The sequence below is a fragment of the Cydia fagiglandana genome, chromosome 25, assembly GCF_963556715.1.
Source record: "Cydia fagiglandana chromosome 25, ilCydFagi1.1, whole genome shotgun sequence".
NCBI classification, from domain to species: Eukaryota; Metazoa; Arthropoda; class Insecta; order Lepidoptera; family Tortricidae; genus Cydia; species Cydia fagiglandana.
The window spans coordinates 10,659,188-10,677,876 of NC_085956.1; the positions used below are offsets into that span (position 1 = coordinate 10,659,188).

At 45.3% G+C, this 18,689-nt stretch overlaps 1 protein-coding gene across 1 annotated transcript in view; it reads right to left on the reverse strand.

Moving 5' to 3' along the window:
* Nucleotides 1–12,152: 12,152 nt before the first annotated feature.
* LOC134676856 (uncharacterized) overlaps nucleotides 12,153–18,689 on the reverse strand; it is an 81,374-nt gene continuing 74,837 nt past the window's right edge. The window contains 35 exon segments of the mRNA XM_063535237.1: nucleotides 12,153–12,431; nucleotides 13,200–13,346; nucleotides 13,792–13,884; nucleotides 13,932–14,024; nucleotides 14,072–14,164; nucleotides 14,212–14,304; nucleotides 14,352–14,444; nucleotides 14,492–14,584; nucleotides 14,632–14,724; nucleotides 14,772–14,864; nucleotides 14,912–15,004; nucleotides 15,052–15,144; nucleotides 15,192–15,284; nucleotides 15,332–15,424; nucleotides 15,472–15,564; nucleotides 15,612–15,704; nucleotides 15,752–15,844; nucleotides 15,892–15,984; nucleotides 16,032–16,124; nucleotides 16,172–16,264; nucleotides 16,312–16,404; nucleotides 16,452–16,544; nucleotides 16,592–16,684; nucleotides 16,732–16,824; nucleotides 16,872–16,964; nucleotides 17,012–17,104; nucleotides 17,152–17,244; nucleotides 17,292–17,384; nucleotides 17,432–17,524; nucleotides 17,572–17,664; nucleotides 17,712–17,804; nucleotides 17,852–17,944; nucleotides 17,992–18,084; nucleotides 18,132–18,224; nucleotides 18,257–18,483. Of these exon segments, the coding sequence (XP_063391307.1) occupies nucleotides 12,153–12,431; nucleotides 13,200–13,346; nucleotides 13,792–13,884; nucleotides 13,932–14,024; nucleotides 14,072–14,164; nucleotides 14,212–14,304; nucleotides 14,352–14,444; nucleotides 14,492–14,584; nucleotides 14,632–14,724; nucleotides 14,772–14,864; nucleotides 14,912–15,004; nucleotides 15,052–15,144; nucleotides 15,192–15,284; nucleotides 15,332–15,424; nucleotides 15,472–15,564; nucleotides 15,612–15,704; nucleotides 15,752–15,844; nucleotides 15,892–15,984; nucleotides 16,032–16,124; nucleotides 16,172–16,264; nucleotides 16,312–16,404; nucleotides 16,452–16,544; nucleotides 16,592–16,684; nucleotides 16,732–16,824; nucleotides 16,872–16,964; nucleotides 17,012–17,104; nucleotides 17,152–17,244; nucleotides 17,292–17,384; nucleotides 17,432–17,524; nucleotides 17,572–17,664; nucleotides 17,712–17,804; nucleotides 17,852–17,944; nucleotides 17,992–18,084; nucleotides 18,132–18,224; nucleotides 18,257–18,483 (3,629 nt within the window).

Here is an 18,689-nt window from a genome sequence, read left to right on the forward strand (position 1 = left end):
TTTTCATACCTTGAAAGTACAATACAATACAATACAAATACTCTTTATTGCACACCTCATTACAGAAAACAATACAAATAATACAGGAAGAAGAGGTTAAACAACAGGCGGTCTTATCGCTAAAAAGCGATCTCTTCCAGACAACCTTCCAATTTTTATGAAACTTCTCATAATATGTAAGGGGGATCGAAATTCTCCACTTCCAAAATGAATGTTTTCTTTGTTACCCGTGTAATTTTACTGATCTACTAGTTTCAGTTTAACCCATTACCGCCTCATGTATCAAATATGATACCGCCTCATGTATCAAATATGATATGATACAGAAATTAAAAAGTGGCAACACTGTAGTGTCGTCCCGTTCTCTTATATAAATTGATTTGAAAGGGACGACACTACAATGCTGCCACTTTTTAATTTCTACTCTTTTTTGCCAGGTTGTACATACATATTCCGAATGATAAAAATTTACCCGAATATGGGTATGATGATAACTATGCACACCACAGCTAGGTTATGCCTAAAATAAATAAAAAAACAGATAAAGGCTTAAAAATCATTTTATTCATAACTATCGTACACGGATCAATTAATAATTAATACATTAATTACGGGTAATATTTGACACAGCTTTCAAGCGATTTACCTTATAAATGCAATTTTACACAATTAAATACAGTAACGTATAACTATTGAAACCACTTCCAGATGTTGCATTGAAAATGTTTCAGAACTTTTTCGTAGTTATTATAAAAACCCTTACTAAGAAAACATCGTTATACTGGTGTCGCTACAAAATTGTAATATGTACATCCATAAAATTTTAAATTATATGATATCGTTCAAACTTAGGGATTATATACTTGAATGACAACTATTGAATTTCGTGTATCATATACGAATCAAAACATTGTAAATTCGTTATAAGTGACCCCATAAAATGTATTATCATTATAAGAAGAAATAATATTTCAAGTACCTACATCAAATTTACATATCACAAAGAATAAAATGCCAATATCACAAAGTTAAGCCTAGCTTAACCTGCCTTTTCAAAAGATTTCCGCATTGATGCATATTTGTTACATTCTTTGTAAGGCATGGAAACAAAGAATAAAAAAAACAATAATTACACAAGTCAATATTAAATCACGTCACAACTGTCACAAGAAATAGTAAATTACAACCACCAGTCGCCCACAAATCAAAACTTGCAAAAACAAATGCAATTTTGATTTGTCAAAATAAAGATCAACATACAATGGAATGGAAAGCCTTTGTAACGGCCTTTGGGCGGCTCGAGGTTAATTACTTGAAATATTCCTTCTTCTTATAGATGTTTACTAGTACGGGTTTTTATAAAGCATCATTATATAAGAACCAATCATATTTTACTCTGTGATGTTTCCTCAGATTGTAGAGAATCAACTCATTTCTACAATTAAGATATAAATAATATTATTTTGTAACCTCGTTTTACTTGGGTTAATGGCGAATAATTCTTATACAATGAAATCAATAAAAGTAACTACAAACATATAGAAACTTCCAAACTTACAATATATAACAGTTTCAATGCATAATTGCATACGCAAATGATCCAACAGCGTTTCAGAGATTCTTCGACCAAAAAAATCTACACACTGATTCTGCATAACATACATATAAGCAACATGTCTTGCAAACCAAAAGTGACATTTTTGCGACTAACATTAACATATTCTGCCATATACACATTTTTACATTTGTGTATCATATATGATACATGTGTATACATATATATTTTAAATAACTAACAGGCAATATGTTAAAAATCAGCGCTTTATGAAACTTTTGATCAGAACATACAATTTGTGTAAAAATTAGTTATCTAAATGTTAAAGCATTAGAATTGAAGGAGGGGTTAAATAATTGGAATTAAAAAGAAATAGCTCATGTCATATGTTAAAAGGGCGATTACTGACCATACGTAGACCTTATGGTGATTTCAATAAGATTGAAAATTGATCACCTATAAGTGTTCTTCCTAGAATGTAGAAATTCACTGGTCATCAGCCAGTTTTGTCCAAAAGACACTAATGTTTAATCATATAATCAAAATGATGACAGGACATACTCTTTGCTTAGAGTCGGACCAAGCTAACTCTGCGTGGCATTTGCAATGACAAAGTGTGGTAATGTCAAATTTCGATGAAAATATGACGTTTATAATGACATTTCCTTACTTTGTTATATTTAAATCAGTGCAATGTTAGCCTAGACCGACTAACGATGTAAGTTATTCCCGCATTTCTGGGATACAAAACATGACAATATTACATCGACTCATTTTTTAATATTTGTCACCGCCTTCTTTTAACATATAACATGAAACTGATATTAAAACTATTATTACTTGCAATAAAATTAATCTTGCTACATGACTCGAGCCGGGTCAACTATATAAACGATTCACTATTAATAGAAAACACAAAATGTTATAAAAGGCACACATTTTAGTACCATGGTAGGACTTTCCTGCAATTTCTGTTGATGTACAGTCGCCATCAGATGTATCGGAGCGGCCAAGGTGTTCATAAATATCTAAAACCTCAAGACTTTGAAGTGGACGTTTAGATATTTTTTAGCACCTGTGCCGCCCCGAGTGATGTGGACTGTACAGCCAATTAATTATAGTTTTTTACCGTCACATAGTTTACCAAGCTTAAAAAACAAATTCTGTTCAATTGTTAGAAATGTACATGATAACTTACATAAATACAAACGACTTCTACAGTAAGAACGTATCTGTCGTTAACCTGTTGTATCGAAGTTTTTCTAATCATTATTTATTTGTCATTTTTTTTTATATTACTTAAAACCAGCATCATCTACACTGGTGAGGGTATGTAACAGAACTGTAGAACAATGATTAAAAACAAGTCATATTGTTACAAACTTAAATTCATTTTGAATGTCATCATATTTACCCTGTTACCTGGATGTATCATATATGATATACGTGATAAGTGTCGACGTCGTATCATATATGATACACGTGTCTTTAATTGGTGTATATATTTTCACAAGCGACAGTTATCTCCGACACAACAAGCTACAGACAGACAAACAGCAATTTCTTCAAACAATAACCAACGATTTTTGGCATGAAGGCACGGCCCGTGACGCCATCTGTCATATAAAGGGAACAACTGCCAACTACTGGTATATGGGAATTTTACGACAAATCCTGCCATTAGTTTTGTCGTGACAAAATGCAACGCCATCTTATTCAGTTCTTTGTGTTTCTATTATTTCTTTGTGTACAGTCGCTATCAGATGTATCGGAGCGGCCGATATGCTCAAACATATGTGATCACGCACTCTAACGCCTTGACAATAGAAGCGTGTTCAGATATTTGTGAGCACCTTGGCCGCTCCGATATATCTACTGGCGACTGTCTGCCCTCATCGAACATTATTGTAAAAGTTAAGGGCCCCACTGATTAACAGTCCGCCGGACGGTATCGGCCTATCAGTTGTTCGGAACTGTCAAATTTTTGTTCTAACTGACAGGCCGATACCGTCCGGTAGACTGTTAATCAGTGGGCCCCTTTAATATACATTTTGTTGCATTTTTCATATATTCACATATATCAGTAGGAATCTTGATAAAAACCTAACGCGCACGGAACAAGCTAATATCAACTTAGTGACTCGCTCTTAGAGACCATAATAGATTGTACTAGAGTGTAACAAAACATTAGTCCGTGTAAGGCATTTTTTACGTCATATGAATAAATAGTCAATATTCCAGTTCATGATCTTACCCTTTTTTTTAACGTAACTTTATAGAAATTATTTTCCCATTTTTTCAGATAATTATTTTAACTTTACTAAAGATATTTACGATTTTTTATAAGTAAAGTGCTAACGTAATTTTGTAATCGCCACTTCACCATCCCACTAACCCGGGGTTAACCGGTTAAACCGTTAACCCAGTGTCAAATTGTACTGGTAATCATGGTGACTCCAGGCTCCAATTTCACCACGGCTACAATTGTCAGTGACATATGTCGAGCGACAATTGTAGCAAATGACAGGCATTTGTTACAATTGTATGTATTACAATTATGTTGTGAAACAAGAATTATTTTTTATTGTCGACATATATTGTCGGTGAATCTTGGCAGGAAATGAGTTATATGTCGGAATTTCGTTACAATTGTAGTGTTTCTTGTGACAATTGTCATAAACTTAGCAAGAGAAATATCTGTTTTTTTCCGATATATTAAAGTTTTTTGTAATAATTCAATGATGGTGGCAAACAGGAATACGGCCCGCCCGATGGTAAGCGGTAACCGTAGCCCATGGATGCGTGTGATGTCAGCAACAGTGATGTTTTACAATTGTCGCACCTGTCACCCTGGTGAAATTGGGGCCTGGTTTAACCGGTTAACCCCGGGTGGTGTGTAGCAAGTGGCCCTGTCATTTTAGTGTAACCAACCATATCCCCCACACTTAAGGCAAGCTTACACAAGCGATACTCTAAGGCAACTTGAGAGACATTCCAACGTTAAAAAACACCTTTATATATTGTACAATAAATTTGGTACATCAGCTAGAACTCTCAGCTACGCTTTGGATTCCATAAAATTGCCTCCGAGTGAAACATTGCCAAGCCATCGTCCGTATTACCTACCGATATAAACTTTAGACTAAAGCTTTTTAAATTCAGTACAAAACTGTATTTTAATATCTCTTCTTACAACAGATGCATGGTATAATAATATACTCCGCCTGGTACTCTCTTCCCGTCTTTTCGTGGTCACGTGACTGACACAAGCCTACGTCATCATGCGACAGCGCTATATGATAATATGCGATAGCGCTATATATAGCGGCCATGTTAGTGTGACGTAGGCTTGTGTCACTCTGGGAAGAGAAGACCATGTTTTATTAGACCATGAACAGATGAGATAGCATGCTTTAATGACAATAATGACGTAAAGACCTATCCTCTTGCCATCATAAATGACGTTTAGATTTGTCAAATTCAAAGGCACAGGAGTCCTTTTTATAGGGCTCTGGGCTTCTGGAGGCTATAGAAAGTACATCGGGTTGTTTAGGCTTTTTTTTTTGTTAAAAATGTCTTTATCGAACTGAGTTAACCCTTCGCGCATACTGCAGTACTTTGGCCATGTCTCTAGATAACGACTCCATAGAGCGACTGGTCGTACAAGGAAGAGTGGAGGGAGCCAGATCGCGCGGCAGATCACCTATGCGCTGGACTGACCAAATAACATCCGCAAGGAAACCGCGTATCTGACTGTGCCGGACAGTCTGCCAACAGGGAGAGATGGCGGGAGATCGTGCGAGGAGCTGTGTCCGCCTCTACTACTGATGCGTGACCTCAACGTGACCACGACCGCTCTGTCAAGAGCGATACGACAGAGAAGAAGAAATATAACACTTTAAACTCTCGCGTTTTGTACACATATTCAATTACACAAACGGGTCTACCGCGATATAATTTCATTGTTTTTACCTTTAATTCCGACGTTTCAGCTGAGTTGCACCAGCTGTGGTCACGGAAAGACCACACCCAAGTCTTTCCGCGACCACAGCTGGTGCAACTCAGCTGAAACGTCGGAATTAAAGGTAAAAACAATGAAATTATATCGCGGTAGACCCGTTTGTGTAATTGAATAGAGAAGAAGAAGGCATAAAGGTGTCAGAACTTATGCAAAATTAAACTCGCTTTCAAACAAAGTTCAAAATCATGTGGGAAATATATTCCCTCTGCCTTATAAAGGCTTAATCTTACTATTAGGAAACAAATTAAATTATTTTTATAAATATATTTTAATTTGTGTCTTTTAAGTAGAAAAACTCGGAGTAATTAACAATGGAGCCGCCATTAACAGGCGTTCCCCTCTGTCGAAAATAGGCGGCCAATGGTCAACCTCATGTCAACCATATGTATGGACTGACGTTTATCTGACGTGACGTACCTATACATTTGATGTGCCCCTCCCCCGCAAAAAACGGCAGACTATTTTGTACCGAAAATTTTAGACATGGCGTCTCCGTTGGTTATATCCTCCAAGTAGAAAAACTAGTATATAAATTATAAACTGAAATAAATGTGATATACGAAAGAGCCAGCCCTGGGCACTCGAGGCCTTGAGTGCCTAGCCAAGATGCCATACGTTTGCGCTACGACAGCGAAGCACTATCTGTCTCTCTATCGCACTAATATTGTAAAGTGATAGAGACGGAAAGCGTTTCGTTGTCGTAGCGTAACGATTGGCATCTTGGCTAGGTACCGCGGTAAATTTTTTCGTATATGGTATCTATTTCAATACACGACGTGGAAGATAACCCCTCTCTTTCCAATTTATCCTCTAGCCGCCCATACGTCAAACCTTGCCAAGCAAAATGAAACTTTATTTTGTCAACACAAAGTTCAAATTAGAATGGAACAGGAGACCTTTTTATAGGTCTCTGGGCGGGTAGAGGTTATAGAATTAGATAAATAAAAATTGCTGTCATAATTTTTATTTATTTTAGGTTCTAAAATGACGATTTTTTCTACAAAATCTTAATTAAAGAGTCTACTATATAATTTTCAATCAGTTAGAAAGAGACTCCTGATAGCATGCTATCTCACACCCATACTAAATTAAAGTGGTTATTTGTACGGAAGTTTCGTATCTATTATTATTTGATTTATGTAGAAAACTATTTTAATTAAAACATATCTAGATCTGACGTTAAAAAATGACTTCGTAAATGAAGGATGACTCTAACACCGTTTACAATCGAAACAGTTTTAAATATTTAAATGAAAAAACTTGTAATATTTTTATTATTGTATTTAAAACTGGGTTGATTGGAAACGTGTGAAGAATTTTCGGAAGTGCGTTCAGAAACTATTCAATAAGTAGGGGCCGGACGTTTCGCTGTATTTTAAACATAATGAGCAGTGAAATTTCTTTGTATAATTAAAAAAAACTTAATTAAGGTAGAAGTACTAGTGCTCGACGCTGCACTAGTATTCGACATGGGCACTTTTATGTCAAAGTGACAAGGATTAAATTTGAATACAGAAAAATCTTCGCCGCTCAAATTTAACCTATATTACTTTGACATAAAGTGCCCATGTCGAATACTAGTGCAGCGTCGAGCACTAGTACTTCTACATTACTGCAATTTAAATGGTATTACAAATAACTTGTAAGAAGTACGAATCAATACTTGCCATGACAAATAGAATTCTGATTTGTCAAAATAAGGATTCAAAATACGACGAAATTTTTGACGATCATGATGAGAAGATAAACATAATTTTGACGAATGTAGCAAATTTATATTGTAATTTTCATCTTGAAATAAAGAAATCTAAATCTAAATCTACGATGGAATAAGAGACCTTTTTATAGGCCGTTGGGCGGCTACATGTTATGATAACCACGATTGACGTTATTATTGACAACAAAAAGTTAGTACATATTATCATTTTATGCATGACAGACATATACATTAATCACAAGAAACTCCATTGCTCTCCTATGTTTTCAAAATGCAGCGAAATGTCCGAACCTTATTAATAAGTTATAGTAAAACCTACCAACGTACATAATTTTATACACCGCACTAGACATTGCCAATCCTAAGCCAACATTTTTAAGGGTTATATTGGATGACATTATCAGAGCTCGGCAGGGGTGAGCCATTTTGACGTCACTTATGTCAAGTGTAGATATTAATATAGATACACCTTAGAAAGAAATATTAAAATAAAACTTTATTAATTATAATCAAACTAAAATGACAATGCCTTATGTACAAATAAACTTTAATAGTAGCATATACATGGATATACATATTATTTGAAGAGGTTTACTAAAAAAGCTTGCTATAAAATTAATTTGTTTTAATCGCGACTTAAAGATCGTAGCGGAAAGGCAGCCTAAATAAAATAATTTCTTTAGTTAATTAATTACACCACATATACCATCGAATGACAAGGCATGTCCATGTTGTGCAAACTCTGAAAACAGCTCACCCCCGCCGAGCTCTGGACATTATTTTTAACCAGTTTATTTCACAGTACTGTAAAAACCATTTACATTACTATTATAACATAATTCTACTAACATGTATGACTAAAAAGTGGTAGTATTTTAAGTATTTGATTTATATTAGTGTAGATACAATTTTATCAACATGTTTCTTACCTTATATGGTTATATAATAAAAACAACACAATTTTGTATTAAATAATCCAACAATTGTTTAATTCTTGTGAAAAACAAACGATTCTCGACGTTTTTTATTATGTCATCCAATGTTACCCGAAAACCACATCTAATATAAATACAATTCTGTACAAATTTGTAGAGGCGCGCCCCCCCTTGCCATACGAATCATTTTCAAATAAATAACTTGTCTTTTTATTACATAATCAATAAAATACAACATTTCATATTTATCAACCACGAACCTGAATTTTTATTTAAACCCGAAACAAAGTATGTCCTCTAAGTTCCATAGTCATTTTGCAGATTTGAATTTGGAAACTTTTATTCCATAGTTCAAAATTCGATTTCTATATGTTCTTTTAAAAGGAACTCAGGAGTTAGGAGGATACACAGACAAATCATCCTCCAGACTGAGCATGCCACGCTTACGGTAATTTTACTCCATGTTCGAGTTGAAAGTGTCTTTGTGTGACGTCCGTGTCTTTGAACGGACCAATCACGGCACGGGACTTCGCTCACCTTGTCCCGCGCACCCCCGCATTTTTGGCATCAGCGGTTGCATGAAATAATTGCTTTAAACTCGGTCTAGAGGATTCCTAGTCTATGGGAGGATAAAACTCTCACAATATATGTTCTTTTTGAAGAACACGTGGTTCTCGCTTGTTAGATATTACAAGTGTGCTGTTCAAGACATTATGATATCCTATACAGGGTGTTACTGACCATCGGGCTCTAAATCCAGGGCTCAATTCTACTCGCTAAACTGAGTTACTTTTATTATGGCACCAACCCCGAAATCCCAAATTTTTTTTTTACTTTTTCATACATTTTGTCTGATCTGATGTCGACGTTTTCTATGGAAAAGCCAAAAAATTTTCCCCGATTTTAGGGTTGGTCCCATAGTAAAAGTAGCTCAGTTTAGCGAGTAAAATCAGGCTCTGGAATTAAAGCCCCATGGTCAGACACACACTGTATAAAGTCATCTTACGCAGTGAATAATTTGTTAGTTGATAAATATCAAATCTTGCACGTTCTAACACAAACAAACATAGTCCTTAACGTATTACGAACAGAGTCGAAATTATAAGAGTACTATTGATCTATTCGAGACATATATTTATATTTTTTTAGTCGCCATTTTTTTTTAAATCGAACAATGTGTTCATAAATATCTGAACAAGACTCTTTTCTAGGACATAGACACGTTTTTGTCTATTATCTTTTTTAGTTAAAATAGATGACTATTTTTTGTGTTTGATCTTCATACATTGAAATTTTACGATAAACATGGTACAGTCAGCAGCAGAAGTTGCTAAGCGGGCGATGTGTTCAAAATGACCTTGACACGCTCTTATTCTCTTAACAATAAAGTCGCGTCAAGATCATTTTGAACACCTGGCCCGCTTACGCTACGTCTTACGTAGGCGAACAACGCGCGAACGCGGCGCGGCGCGGCGCGGCGAAATCAATCCTTTGATGCCCATAGAAGTGTCCTACGTAAGCGATCTCGTTGCGAACGCGGTGCGGCGCGATTTGCACGCGAATGTCAGGCGGCGCGGCGCGGCGCGGCGCGGCGGCGGCCGCTTTCGCCGCGCCGCGCCGCGCCGCGTTCGCGCGTTGTTCGCCTACGTAAGACGTAGCGTTAGCAACTTCTGCTACTGACTGTATACAAAAGATGAAAGTTTGCTAGTAGAGTGTACGTTGAGATATTTTTGATCACTTTATATATTGCTGCCGTCGCTTAAAAGTCGATTTTGTGGCTTGTCATTATAATACATTTGTTAATCTTAAGATTGCCTTGAAAACGGAAGGCTACAATAGTACGTATATTATAACCTCCTAAGTCATAAATTCATTTTTGTAGTTTTGAATTTGGACAATCTGTAACCTTTTATTTACCAGAAAAAATGTCCTTTTAAAAGGACATTGGGATTAAGGAGAGTATACGGCGACTTAAACGCGTGGTCGCTTAACATTAAACAATACGCAATACTCCAAAGTATTGGTACAGTCGGCTAGATCAATAGTAACGTAAATCAGTATCACATAAATGAATGACAAGGCTCGCCCTCTCGCCAGCGACCGAGTTGACGTGGTGGTTGATTGTCACGTTGTGTTCTAATAATTACATGGATAAATTTAATGTGACGCTCCACGACATAAGGTACCTAATGGCGGCTGGCGCTTACGTCGCATAGCGCCGCAATCATATTGGAGCGGCGTTAATAATAGCGTAAGCGCCAACCGCCATAAGGTACCTTTTGTCGTGGGACGTCACAAATTATTGGGCAAAAATCAAATCAGGAATCGGGTAAGTTTCTTTGAATCATAATTACTTTATATATTGACGTTTAGATATTACTATGACAATTCAAGAAAAAAAATATGAAAATAATTTGATGTCATTATTTACTATCCTACGACGTATGGTTCTAATATTAGTAGTTGCAATGAAAACCAAATATTTTTAAATCAGAAAAGAAAATGATTTATTTTTTATTCTTTGATTTTAGAATAACATCTACTTTATTATTATTGATTCAAATGTTGTTGACAGTTATTCTTGTATAGTTGGCCGTTAGGTACTAAAAAACAAAGAATAAATGTGACGTTCCACGGCAAAAGGCACCTTGTGGCGGCTGGCGCTTACGTCGCATAGCGCCGCAATAATATTGGAGCGGCGTTAATAATAGCGCAAGCGCCAACCGCCATAAGGCACCTTTATCCGTGGGACGTCACAAATATTGAACAAAAATCATTAGAATTTCTCTAACCAACCGGTACTAAAACACAACGTAACAAGCAACTCCCGTATCCTACCTAGTGTCCTTCAGGAAGGACGCCGGGTGTGGGGTGGTCGGTCTGCGTGGCGCGGGTGGCGGTGCGCGCGCGCCGCCGCCGCTACGTGGTGGGGGGCGCGCCCCCCCGCCCGCCCGCCTCGTCGCGGTGCTTGCTGATATACACCTACAGGGAATAGTTTTGTTTTACAAGGGGGCAAAGCTATTAAGGACCACTTGCATCATCCCCCTAACCCGAGGTTAAGCGGTTAAACCGTTAACTTAGTGTCAAATTGTGCTGGTAACCATGGTAACTCCAGGTTTAACCGGTTAACCCGGGGTTAGTGGAATGGTGCAAGTGGCGCTAAGTTACATAACTAGAGACTGAAGACCCCACATTTAAACTCATCATTGAGTTATGAGGGCTCAGCCAACGCAGCGGCAGCTGACGTGTACTACATACCTGTAGTAGCCGACACTTGCTGACGGAGAGATGCTTCAGATGCGGCTGCATCCGCTCCTCGCCGAGCGCGAACGTGAACGCCACCATGCAGAAGATGGCTCATCAAACGCAGCGACAGCTGACGTATACTACATACCTGTAGTAGCCGGCACTTGCTGACGGAGAGATGCTTCAGATGCGGCTGCATGCGCTCCTCGCCGAGCGCGAACGTGAACGCCACCATGCAGAAGATGGCTCATCAAACGCAGCGGCAGCTGACGTATACTACATACCTGTTGTAGCCGGCACTTGCTGACGGAGAGATGCTTCAGATGCGGCTGCATGCGCTCCTCGCCGAGCGCGAACGCCACCATGCAGAAGATGGCTCATCAAACGCAGCGGCAGCTGACGTATACTACATACCTGTAGTAGCCGGCACTTGCTGACGGAGAGATGCTTCAGATGCGGCTGCATGCGCTCCTCGCCGAGCGCGAACGTGAACGCCACCATGCAGAAGATGGCTCAGCCAACGCAGCGGCAGCTGACGTGTACTACATACCTGTAGTAGCCGGCACTTGCTGACGGAGAGATGCTTCAGATGCGGCTGCATCCGCTCCTCGCCGAGCGCGAACGTGAACGCCACCATGCAGAAGATGGCTCAGCCAACGCAGCGGCAGCTGACGTGTACTACATACCTGTAGTAGCCGACACTTGCTGACGGAGAGATGCTTCAGATGCGGCTGCATGCGCTCCTCGCCGAGCGCGAACGTGAACGCCACCATGCAGAAGATGGCTCAGCCAACGCAGCGGCAGCTGACGTGTACTACATACCTGTAGTAGCCGACACTTGCTGACGGAGAGATGCTTCAGATGCGGCTGCATCCGCTCCTCGCCGAGCGCGAACGTGAATGCCACCATGCAGAAGATGGCCGCTTTACGCACGGCCGAGTTCTGGTGGTCGGCCAACTGCGAAAACATAAATATGTCAATATTTAGAGGGTAGACTTGGTACAAAACTAAGTTACGTTCTTTACCCGTACCATGAGTCATTACCGGTGTCAAAACTGACATGTATATGGTGGTAGTCACACTTGTTTTAATCATCATCATCATCATCATCTCAGCCATAAGACGTCCACTGCTGAACATAGGCCTCCCCCTTTTTTGGGGGGTGAATGCCATAATAGCCACGCTTGGCAGGCGGGTTGGCGATCGCAGCAACACCGAATTTGAGGGGCGCTGCTGCCCGTCCACCGGTGGTCTTGGACGTGGTTTAAGGACATACCCGGGTCCGGGTTGTTTTAATAGACGCATAATAAATATTCAAAACCATAGGAAGAATCTTCAGGTAATGACCAAAACTAACTAATTAATACCAAAAGTTCAGAGCCATAATAAACCGTAGTAGTACCGAAACAAGGTTGATTTTTGTTTGTTTCTTTGTTGTCTTAGAAGTGTAAAAGGGTGAATCAACTTTTTCTTGTCATTCGTTGCCATGGTTACGGTCTCCTGGGTCACTCTTAAAATACTAGTTTCTTCGTATTTAAATGAACCAAACTTTAATTTTTTGATAGTTATAAGGCCTTTCCATCGTGGGACATCTACTAAACATGTTTGTAGAACATGGCTTGGCAGTTCTTCTAACAAACTATGCTACTATTGTCTCCTGGTTGCTGGGACAGATATCTACACAAATAATCGTATTTTCTTTCTTGATATTTTGTCTGTACGTACCTGTGAGACTCCATCCATGAGTTGTCCTACTATATCATCCGTGAGCTCATTGCTCCTCGCCTTGGCGACCTCGGCCGCCAGCTTCAACGCGCAGAGCGAGGTCGGGTACCCGCGGGTACGGATCACAGGCTTCAGGAGGGCTAGGACCTTAAACAATAAAAATAGGGTTTAAATGTGAATTTTCAACAGAAATTTCACAATTTGGGGCACTAAATTTTGTATGGGAAATTGTAGACATGGATTATTAGGTCAAAATAAAGATTTTTAGAGCAGTCGGGTCAAAAAAAAGAAAAAGTAACCGTCGTTTTTCGACTCCCTGATCATAAGTTTCAAAAATCGGACTAGAAACCACAATAAATGGCAGAAAGATTTGTACGGCACCTAAGATATCGCTTGGGCTCCTCCCTTCTGAAGGTATCACTCATTCTACATTGAAAGCCACCGACGATTGTGAAGAAAGCAGAATAGGACTAATTTAAGAACTTGACGAAAAACGAATGGGACGACCCAAGACGATACCCTTCTGAAATGTCGGAAGCCGGCGTCGCTCGAAGGGCTTCCCAGTATATAGCGGAAATGCTCCGTAGACTACCTGTGTAGCCGGCAGGGCGTGGGCCACGTGGGGCAGGCCGTGGTCGACGGCGCGCATCACCTCCTTGCTGAGCGCGCCGTACGCGTTGATGAGCTAGCAGGATGAGGTGGAAGTGGTCCAGGTTATAGTAGAGGTGTCACCTGTGTAGCGGGCAGGGCCTGGGCCACGTGGGGCAGGCCGTGGTCGACGGCGCGCATCACCTCCTTGCTGAGCGCGCCGTACGCGTTGATGAGCTAGCAGGATGAGGTGGAAGTGGTCCAGGTTATAGTAGAGGTGTCACCTGTGTAGCGGGCAGGGCCTGGGCCACGTGGGGCAGGCCGTGGTCGACGGCGCGCATCACCTCCTTGCTGAGCGCGCCGTACGCGTTGATGAGCTAGCAGGATGAGGTGGAAGTGGTCCAGGTTATAGTAGAGGTGTCACCTGTGTAGCGGGCAGGGCCTGGGCCACGTGGGGCAGGCCGTGGTCGACGGCGCGCATCACCTCCTTGCTGAGCGCGCCGTACGCGTTGATGAGCTAGCAGGATGAGGTGGAAGTGGTCCAGGTTATAGTAGAGGTGTCACCTGTGTAGCGGGCAGGGCCTGGGCCACGTGGGGCAGGCCGTGGTCGACGGCGCGCATCACCTCCTTGCTGAGCGCGCCGTACGCGTTGATGAGCTAGCAGGATGAGGTGGAAGTGGTCCAGGTTATAGTAGAGGTGTCACCTGTGTAGCGGGCAGGGCCTGGGCCACGTGTGGCAGGCCGTGGTCGACGGCGCGCATCACCTCCTTGCTGAGCGCGCCGTACGCGTTGATGAGCTAGCAGGATGAGGTGGAAGTGGTCCAGGTTATAGTAGAGGTGTCACCTGTGTAGCGGGCAGGGCCTGGGCCACGTGTGGCAGGCCGTGGTCGACGGCGCGCATCACCTCCTTGCTGAGCGCGCCGTACGCGTTGATGAGCTAGCAGGATGAGGTGGAAGTGGTCCAGGTTATAGTAGAGGTGTCACCTGTGTAGCGGGCAGGGCCTGGGCCACGTGGGGCAGGCCGTGGTCGACGGCGCGCATCACCTCCTTGCTGAGCGCGCCGTACGCGTTGATGAGCTAGCAGGATGAGGTGGAAGTGGTCCAGGTTATAGTAGAGGTGTCACCTGTGTAGCGGGCAGGGCCTGGGCCACGTGGGGCAGGCCGTGGTCGACGGCGCGCATCACCTCCTTGCTGAGCGCGCCGTACGCGTTGATGAGCTAGCAGGATGAGGTGGAAGTGGTCCAGGTAATAGTAGAGGTGTCACCTGTGTAGCGGGCAGGGCCTGGGCCACGTGGGGCAGGCCGTGGTCGACGGCGCGCATCACCTCCTTGCTGAGCGCGCCGTACGCGTTGATGAGCTAGCAGGATGAGGTGGAAGTGGTCCAGGTTATAGTAGAGGTGTCACCTGTGTAGCGGGCAGGGCCTGGGCCACGTGGGGCAGGCCGTGGTCGACGGCGCGCATCACCTCCTTGCTGAGCGCGCCGTACGCGTTGATGAGCTAGCAGGATGAGGTGGAAGTGGTCCAGGTTATAGTAGAGGTGTCACCTGTGTAGCGGGCAGGGCCTGGGCCACGTGGGGCAGGCCGTGGTCGACGGCGCGCATCACCTCCTTGCTGAGCGCGCCGTACGCGTTGATGAGCTAGCAGGATGAGGTGGAAGTGGTCCAGGTTATAGTAGAGGTGTCACCTGTGTAGCGGGCAGGGCCTGGGCCACGTGGGGCAGGCCGTGGTCGACGGCGCGCATCACCTCCTTGCTGAGCGCGCCGTACGCGTCGATGAGCTAGCAGGATGAGGTGGAAGTGGTCCAGGTTATAGTAGAGGTGTCACCTGTGTAGCGGGCAGGGCCTGGGCCACGTGGGGCAGGCCGTGGTCGACGGCGCGCATCACCTCCTTGCTGAGCGCGCCGTACGCGTTGATGAGCTAGCAGGATGAGGTGGAAGTGGTCCAAGTTATAGTAGAGGTGTCACCTGTGTAGCGGGCAGGGCCTGGGCCACGTGGGGCAGGCCGTGGTCGACGGCGCGCATCACCTCCTTGCTGAGCGCGCCGTACGCGTTGATGAGCTAGCAGGATGAGGTGGAAGTGGTCCAGGTTATAGTAGAGGTGTCACCTGTGTAGCGGGCAGGGCCTGGGCCACGTGGGGCAGGCCGTGGTCGACGGCGCGCATCACCTCCTTGCTGAGCGCGCCGTACGCGTTGATGAGCTAGCAGGATGAGGTGGAAGTGGTCCAGGTTATAGTAGAGGTGTCACCTGTGTAGCGGGCAGGGCCTGGGCCACGTGGGGCAGGCCGTGGTCGACGGCGCGCATCACCTCCTTGCTGAGCGCGCCGTACGCGTTGATGAGCTAGCAGGATGAGGTGGAAGTGGTCCAGGTTATAGTAGAGGTGTCACCTGTGTAGCGGGCAGGGCCTGGGCCACGTGGGGCAGGCCGTGGTCGACGGCGCGCATCACCTCCTTGCTGAGCGCGCCGTACGCGTTGATGAGCTAGCAGGATGAGGTGGAAGTGGTCCAGGTTATAGTAGAGGTGTCACCTGTGTAGCGGGCAGGGCCTGGGCCACGTGGGGCAGGCCGTGGTCGACGGCGCGCATCACCTCCTTGCTGAGCGCGCCGTACGCGTTGATGAGCTAGCAGGATGAGGTGGAAGTGGTCCAGGTTATAGTAGAGGTGTCACCTGTGTAGCGGGCAGGGCCTGGGCCACGTGGGGCAGGCCGTGGTCGACGGCGCGCATCACCTCCTTGCTGAGCGCGCCGTACGCGTCGATGAGCTAGCAGGATGAGGTGGAAGTGGTCCAGGTTATAGTAGAGGTGTCACCTGTGTAGAGGGCAGGGCCTGGGCCACGTGGGGCAGGCCGTGGTCGACGGCGCGCATCACCTCCTTGCTGAGCGCGCCGTACGCGTCGATGAGCTAGCAGGATGAGGTGGAAGTGGTCCAGGTTATAGTAGAGGTGTCACCTGTGTAGCGGGCAGGGCCTGGGCCACGTGGGGCAGGCCGTGGTCGACGGCGCGCATCACCTCCTTGCTGAGCGCGCCGTACGCGTCGATGAGCTAGCAGGATGAGGTGGAAGTGGTCCAGGTTATAGTAGAGGTGTCACCTGTGTAGCGGGCAGGGCCTGGGCCACGTGGGGCAGGCCGTGGTCGACGGCGCGCATCACCTCCTTGCTGAGCGCGCCGTACGCGTCGATGAGCTAGCAGGATGAGGTGGAAGTGGTCCAGGTTATAGTAGAGGTGTCACCTGTGTAGCGGGCAGGGCCTGGGCCACGTGGGGCAGGCCGTGGTCGACGGCGCGCATCACCTCCTTGCTGAGCGCGCCGTACGCGTCGATGAGCTAGCAGGATGAGGTGGAAGTGGTCCAGGTTATAGTAGAGGTGTCACCTGTGTAGCGGGCAGGGCCTGGGCCACGTGGGGCAGGCCGTGGTCGACGGCGCGCATCACCTCCTTGCTGAGCGCGCCGTACGCGTCGATGAGCTAGCAGGATGAGGTGGAAGTGGTCCAGGTTATAGTAGAGGTGTCACCTGTGTAGCGGGCAGGGCCTGGGCCACGTGGGGCAGGCCGTGGTCGACGGCGCGCATCACCTCCTTGCTGAGCGCGCCGTACGCGTTGATGAGCTAGCAGGATGAGGTGGAAGTGGTCCAAGTTATAGTAGAGGTGTCACCTGTGTAGCGGGCAGGGCCTGGGCCACGTGGGGCAGGCCGTGGTCGACGGCGCGCATCACCTCCTTGCTGAGCGCGCCGTACGCGTTGATGAGCTAGCAGGATGAGGTGGAAGTGGTCCAGGTTATAGTAGAGGTGTCACCTGTGTAGCGGGCAGGGCCTGGGCCACGTGGGGCAGGCCGTGGTCGACGGCGCGCATCACCTCCTTGCTGAGCGCGCCGTACGCGTTGATGAGCTAGCAGGATGAGGTGGAAGTGGTCCAGGTTATAGTAGAGGTGTCACCTGTGTAGCGGGCAGGGCCTGGGCCACGTGGGGCAGGCCGTGGTCGACGGCGCGCATCACCTCCTTGCTGAGCGCGCCGTACGCGTTGATGAGCTAGCAGGATGAGGTGGAAGTGGTCCAGGTTATAGTAGAGGTGTCACCTGTGTAGCGGGCAGGGCCTGGGCCACGTGGGGCAGGCCGTGGTCGACGGCGCGCATCACCTCCTTGCTGAGCGCGCCGTACGCGTTGATGAGCTAGCAGGATGAGGTGGAAGTGGTCCAGGTTATAGTAGAGGTGTCACCTGTGTAGCGGGCAGGGCCTGGGCCACGTGGGGCAGGCCGTGGTCGACGGCGCGCATCACCTCCTTGCTGAGCGCGCCGTACGCGTTGATGAGCTAGCAGGATGAGGTGGAAGTGGTCCAGGTTATAGTAGAGGTGTCACCTGTGTAGCGGGCAGGGCCTGGGCCACGTGGGGCAGGCCGTGGTCGACGGCGCGCATCACCTCCTTGCTGAGCGCGCCGTACGCGTTGATGAGCTAGCAGGATGAGGTGGAAGTGGTCCAGGTTATAGTAGAGGTGTCACCTGTGTAGCGGGCAGGGCCTGGGCCACGTGGGGCAGGCCGTGGTCGACGGCGCGCATCACCTCCTTGCTGAGCGCGCCGTACGCGTTGATGAGCTTGAGCAGGATGAGGTCGAAGTAGTCGAGCCACTGCGGCCTGGTCTCGGGGCGCCGGCACAGCCAGATCAGCACCTTCACCGCCTCGGCCGCCGCGCGCTCGTTCGCCGTCGCCCAGCCTATACAAATAACAATTAGATGGATATAACGATATCATTGCTATGCTCGGAGTTTCTCTACGTGATCGAATCAGAAATGAGGAGATCAGTAGACGAACTAAAGTCACCGACGTAGCCCACCGGATTAACAAGCTGAAGTGGCAATGGGCAGGCCACATTGCACGCAGAGAAGATGGCCGATGGGGTCGAAAAGTGCTCGAGTGGAG